At 36.5% G+C, this 6,565-nt stretch overlaps 1 protein-coding gene across 1 annotated transcript in view; it reads right to left on the reverse strand.

Moving 5' to 3' along the window:
- Positions 1-6,162, reverse strand: part of LOC104525329 (signal-induced proliferation-associated 1-like protein 1) — a 29,080-nt gene extending 22,918 nt beyond the window's left edge. The window contains exons 1-2 of the mRNA XM_029085074.1: positions 5,960-6,162; positions 931-1,055 (exon numbers count right to left, since the gene is read on the reverse strand). Coding sequence (XP_028940907.1) covers positions 931-1,055; positions 5,960-6,162 — 328 coding nt within the window. The remainder of the gene's footprint in view (positions 1-930; positions 1,056-5,959) is intronic.
- Positions 6,163-6,565: the final 403 nt, after the last annotated feature.

Here is a 6,565-nt window from a genome sequence, read left to right on the forward strand (position 1 = left end):
TCCTGCTGATTGCACAGAACCTTATTCTGTGTTGAACGCTAGTCCATTTATACAGAACAACAGGTGCAGTAAAATGATGATCTATATGTGCAACAGAGAAAGTATGGAATTGCTTAATCTGTGGTAACAAAGTTGGGAAAAAAACAATCTAGCAATCTTGACCATGGTCATCAAGTTGGATCAATGCTGTTTGTAGACAGGACACTTGCCTTGGTGTCAATCTCATTGGTATCCACTCAAGTCAAGCCGTAGCTATAGCAAAAGGTCTATGTGCAAAAACTTCAAATGAAGGCTCAACAATGCAAATTCTTGACACCCAGCTTTTTTATATAGTTAATAAGTTCCCTCAGCTGACAGCTTAATTGCCAAGTGCAATGAAAATGTATACACTGGTGGAAGGCGATTACCAAGCTATAGATTTACTTCACTATTTAAACTTTAATTGCATTTTTTTTCCATTTTGCACATAGTATTTTCATAGCTTCAATGATCAATCAATTTGTATTTATATAGCACCATTTGAAAGGGAGCATCACAAGCACTTTAGACCAACTAAGCAAAAATTAAACCAAGCCAAGCCACTTAGGAGAGTGGGTGAGGTCAAACAAGTCCTCAGTAGCTAGATAAATTACTAAGTGTGACTACTCAACTGCTTCTAAAAGGACAAAGTGTTTCAGGGTAGGAGCATTAAGGCAGATTTATTCCCACAGTCAAATGAAGAACTGAAACCAGTTCTTCCTCAGGTGATACTTATAGGTTCCAAGGACACAGACTGCAGAAGCTAGTATATGCTCCAGATCTAATTATTCATCCTGATGAACAAGGTTAAATTTCAAAGACTCTGAAAACATAGTGCTTAAGAGGAGAGGCATTACCAAAGACACCTTGTGGTTAGCACAACTTGCTCATTGCAAAGCATTAATTACCTACCCATCTGGTCCACGATACTATCCTCACTTCTTTGCCAGCTGGATGTGGATTTGCCGCTACCACCCGTATCTGATTGTGTGTTCTGCCTGTCAATGGAAGCAGGGGATCTACGGCTAACTCCAAACCTGTTTTAACACCCCAAAAAACAAAGGAGATAACGAATTTAAATACGCATAAATCTCACATAAGAGGAAAAATAGCACTTTTAATAAGCTAGTGTCAAACAACAGGGCAGAGCAATGCATAGAACAACTGTTTGAAGAATTTATAACACTTTTCCATTTAATTTTGTGGTAGCTCTCAGGACCCATTTAACACCTTTAGTAAGCAAGATGACAGTACACATTAATTTATTGAGCATATTTGATCAAGAACGTCTGGTTACAGTGCATACAATTAAAAAAAACCAGACCAAACCATCCAGAAATAAAATTATTAGTTTTCATTTACACAGATGTTTACATAGAAGGGTGACCAGACTGTTACATGGTTACAGAAAATTGACCACAATGAGTAAAATTTAAAAGTTTGAATAAATGTCACATCAGGTAATGGAGGTGTGTTTATTGGGAAAAGATATCAAGGATCAACCCTTTTAACTGAGAAAGCACAACCTCGAACTAGTCAAAGTGTGCATCAGGAAGTCTGCTGGGGCAAACCCATGGATCTCAGACACTTTCCTGGGTTCTAAGCAAAAGACTAGTAAGGTCACACCTAGGTGTTGCAGATGTATATGCAAACAACATAGATTCATTTGGAACAATATTACACTGCCAAATATTTTAATTAAGCATTCATGAAGTTAACTGTATTGTTTATGGATTCCCAAAACCTAGGGGTTATAAATTCTGTAAATTATTAAGTTATTTGATCATGAAATAATTTGAGTGGACTAACTAAACACAGCTGTAGGAATGCAGTGAGATACATATACCTATTGCTGTAGAAGAAAGCATACAGAGCAAAAGGAAAACTGTTTTCAATGGACTTTGTTTGTAAACCCTGATAGATTAGTCAGATGGATTTTGGAAAGCTCAATAAAGATAGAGCAAACTCAAGAAGAACAGTCTAATGACAAAGGAGACACACAGTGCCTCTGTGTCGTACTGAAGTCTACATGCCTTGTATGCATAAAAGCCTGTAAGAATTAAATCTATGATTCTATATTACATATAAATCACTCAAATCTTTAAGAATTATAGTTGGGTTCAGAATTAGCAGATCAGTCATTAAGAATTCGTCAAGAATAACGCATTTCTGATTTTTTTTTTGTCAGAAATATATTGAAGGCAAAAAAATTCCCCAAAATATACATGCATAGAGTAACACCCAAAGTAATTACGACAAGCTGATATATTCTCTGTAAATCAAGGAGTTTTGCTAGTTTTTCTAGTTTTCTCTAGTGTAATATAATAACAGTAAATAAAATACTCAAGCTCAATGTGGTTACCAAATCTGAAACCTCATGTATCTGTTAACTTAAATGAAACCATCAAAGAAACATTGTAAGACTCGGAACAACAAAATCCCACTCCAATCCTCAAAGACAAGCAGCTGGAACATGCTTGTACATGCAGCACAGCTCCAAAATGTCACATTTTGAAATCTGGGCCTTCTAAATTTTTACCCAAACATGACCCTACTTACATTTTGGTCACTGCTCCCTGGTATAGCCAACATAAGCTTTAATGAATAAAAAAAGTGAAGAAAACCTGGATATATCTGCCTTCTGAATACAAACAATTTAAACTGAGTTTGCATTAAGTGAGTAATGCTTTTTCCTTTTCTATTTGCACAGACTAGCTAGGATTTCACTAAATCAAATACCCAAATTAAACACGATTAATTCAGTACCAATTCAACAGATGCATAAAAAGGCTAAACACTTTAAACACTAATCTGAGGTAATTTTCAGACCTTTAAGACTTGTAAAGTATTTTGGGAAGAATATCTTTTCATGACAAAATAATTAGAAATTGTTATCTAAAAGAAGAAGCCCAAACATCAAGAAACCTTGGTGTGATGAAGTTGTGCTGCATCAACATTTTGCTTTCTATGCACTGTCTTCTCACCTAAAGTCCATAATGTTCATATGTATAAAAGTAGCCAATTTTGCATTTGGCATATTTTATTATATGGGATCTTTTTTCCAAGATTAGAGATATACAAAACCACCACGTTTCTAGTTTTATTTCATTAAAATCGCTGCTCTACTAATTGAGTAGTAAGAAATGTCTTTAGATTGCCCCTTTTTTCTTTTTTCACATGAAGTGGGCTATTTAAAAGCACGACTAATAAACATAGGTAGTGCTATATTCTATGCTGCATGAATATATAGCCCATTAGAGTATGTAGGAATGAACCCAAAAAACCTGAAGGAGAAATCAATCTGGATTAAAAGAACAGTGAAATTGTTTCAATAAGAAGAAACTAATTATTTAAGTATTTATGAATTTCATTTTTCATTCTACAATCATTTATTACATATACATATGTTCAGGTAAACACAGGATAAGCATATGAAACACACATATATACATCAAGACCAATCTAGATGGTACTGAAGGCAGTGAAGTTTTTGCCTATACCCAGCTCAGTATATGGACCAATAATCTAGAAGAGGCAGCAGTTATTGCTCTTACCAATGTCAGACAGAGGTTGGACTCACACTCATGCTTCCAGTCATTTAAGTTTCACAAACTTTCCAAATCTGTCATATCATGCAACAAGAAAGAAATGTATACAGAAATTATGCAGTTGAGACTTCCTTCACTGGGAAATCTCAGGGACTGGAACACTTTGAGTCACTGGAGCCTCACCTTGAGAAGATTACCTTCGGGACATGGTGCCCCCTCAGCTAGGTACCTACTCCAGCCCATCCTGCTCTCCAACAACTTAACAACTGAATGCTACAATCAATATCTCTCTCCTGTTTTAAAAACATATATGGGTTAGCTGCTGACAAGCTCTACCTGGTACATAGAACATCACTACAGAGCTGCCCTGGATCTAGTGTCTCAGACACATCTCAACAGAAGATGCACAAGGAACTGCAATGACTTTTAGTAATGTGACAGACATTACTTTGCTTACTGAGACAATGGAAAGTTTCCTTCATAATTACATTTGTCATCCTTTCCATTTAGCCTGGCAGAAAATGTTTGGAAAGTCCTCAGTAAATATGATTCATGTGCACAAGGACAGTATGGGAGGCAAAGTGCTTTTCCTATAAGAATAGGATATAATAGTCAAATAATTGGAGTTTAATAAGTAATTTTTCTTTTTTTAAAAAAGCATACAATAAGCAACATGCAAAGTTCATGTATTAATTATTTCTTTAATTATTCAATTTAAACAGTGTTTCCTTGCTCAGAATTAAAACTTCAAAACCAAAAAGACCATATATGCAAGGTTTCTAGGACATGTCTCTGCTGAACTTGCAAAATGCTCAAAGAATGCTGTCATGAACATATGTGTATAATTAAATTAAAAGACGGAAAAGGGTTGGGACGGGTGCTGGTGTGGTCTGAGGCCAATTCAAACCCTAGAGTGTCTGAAAATTCCTTCCTACACAAGCAGTTATGGTTGTGATGGTCTAAGGACGTATGGCAGCAATACCTTTTTTGTAGAGTAAATGACGTAGTTGGAAAAGAGCAGACAAGATACTGGGAGCACAAGTTGCTCTTCAGAATTCAAGGCAACACATAAGTGCTGCTGGCACAAGTAAGCCAGGAAGTATGCAGTATGTGAACGTAAGTGCTTTTACCAGCTGCCAAGCTCTGGACACACTTCTGTTTAGTTTCCTTACAGCGAAGTTTAATTGATTTAGAGCAAGTCTCCTAATATCAGTAGGACTTAAGCACAAACTTAAATAATGACCTGAACAGGCTTGATAGTCTCATGAATCAAAGCCTTCAAGAAGGTGCACAGCAGAGTAAAGAGAGTCTCTTCAGAAAACCTCAAACTGAACTGCAAGGAGAAAGTCAGGGAAGAAAAATCTTCAGTGCTCTGGAGCAAGAAGTGGCACTTGTTCAAACACATGCTCAGAACAGCATTCTCTGGACTGACAAAGAGCAGTGTCCCCTCAGAGGCACCTAAACAGGCAAAAGATAGTGCCTTGTGCTAAGCATTTCTTGACAATGATATTTATCTTACTCATAATAGATTTTTTTTTTTAACATAGAGAAAAAGATACTTCTATTTTATAAAAGACCCAAACCAGAATGAATTACACACAATAACCTACAACATACTGAAGACAACTTCAGAAGGAAGCTTTGCAGTCTAAACTATTAGCAGTTTCACCCCCTTATCTTCTCTATGGGAAGTGACTGGAATGTGGTAGCTCTCCTGCTGACAGTTATTTTTTCCCTTCTTGGAGATGCTTCATTTATTGTTTCTTTCGGTGCTCTCTGAAAATGATACAGATTTAATTCCTTTCTCTGCAAGTTGCCCCTTAGGGTGACACTGGATCACTTCAGAGAGTTTGAAGATTTCTGGAAAGTTGGCAGAGTGCGTTAAAACAGGATGACTGTGAATATGAGTAGAAGATGCTAGTTTGGATTAATTAGCACTTTCGTGCCTACACATCCGAAGTCTTAGTTGCACTAAGTTGCACTTTGCTTCAACTATTAGCACAGACTGCAAAGTCCCAAACCTATTGCTTTTTTATTTTAGAATCTAAACCTGTGAAATGAATCAATTTGCAACATGAAACCAGTACTTTTAATCAAGATTTTTAAATACATAAAGGTCCCTTTGCATTTTAACTTGAGCAATTGTAGATTAGGATCAGAAAGAGAGGTCAGGTTGCAAAGGGAAAAGGTGTAAACAGTGGATTTTTAAAACTCACTTTTTCAAGAAGCATAACAGTGATATTTGAAAACATATTTTAATGTGTGTAAACAATAGCTGACAGAAGGCTGGGTAAGCACTCCTCTAATTTAATATACATTACAACAAATGAAACCGAGAACAAAAAACCTGCCTTGAAAAAAAAAAAAAAAAATTAAAATAGTCTGGTGCCTACCCTTCTGGCATAGACTTTTGTCTGTATGTGCCCCCACCAGAGCCAGTCTCACTTGAGGATGATAAGTTGCTTGGAGAATTACGGCACTGTTGTGATCTCGCTAAGGCAATGGATGAAACTGTGACGTAGACATCAGAACCGGGAGACAACCTGTTTAGAGCAAAGGAACCAGCCAAATCAGCAATACTGAACAGCAATACCATAGTTTAAAGCATGATGGACAACATTATGCAAATTATCTCATCAACAAAGAACATGGCATCATGGAGACAGTAGAAATGTTAAGTCAGCTGAAGGATCAGAATTTTCGCTTTATTAATCTATTGGAAACCAAAGAAAATTGGCTGGAAAAACCTGGATGCAGGGGAGTAAATTAAGAGAGGCAAGTGTGGGAGGAAAATTCCGGCACACGCTAGGAACACAACCCAGTTTCTGAAGTCCTGACTTGTTTTTACAGATTGCTTGTAAGGAATAATGATATTTCTCAGCCAAATATCAAATAGAATACAGTATTTCTAATTCTCAAAACAAACTCTCGCCTGGAATTTAAACTAACTGCAGTGAGCTGTCTATGCAAACTCTTCCAAGAGTATCAAGCTTATCTCT

The sequence above is a fragment of the Antrostomus carolinensis genome, unplaced genomic scaffold, assembly GCF_000700745.2.
Source record: "Antrostomus carolinensis isolate BGI_N321 unplaced genomic scaffold, ASM70074v2 scaffold9395, whole genome shotgun sequence".
NCBI classification, from domain to species: Eukaryota; Metazoa; Chordata; class Aves; order Caprimulgiformes; family Caprimulgidae; genus Antrostomus; species Antrostomus carolinensis.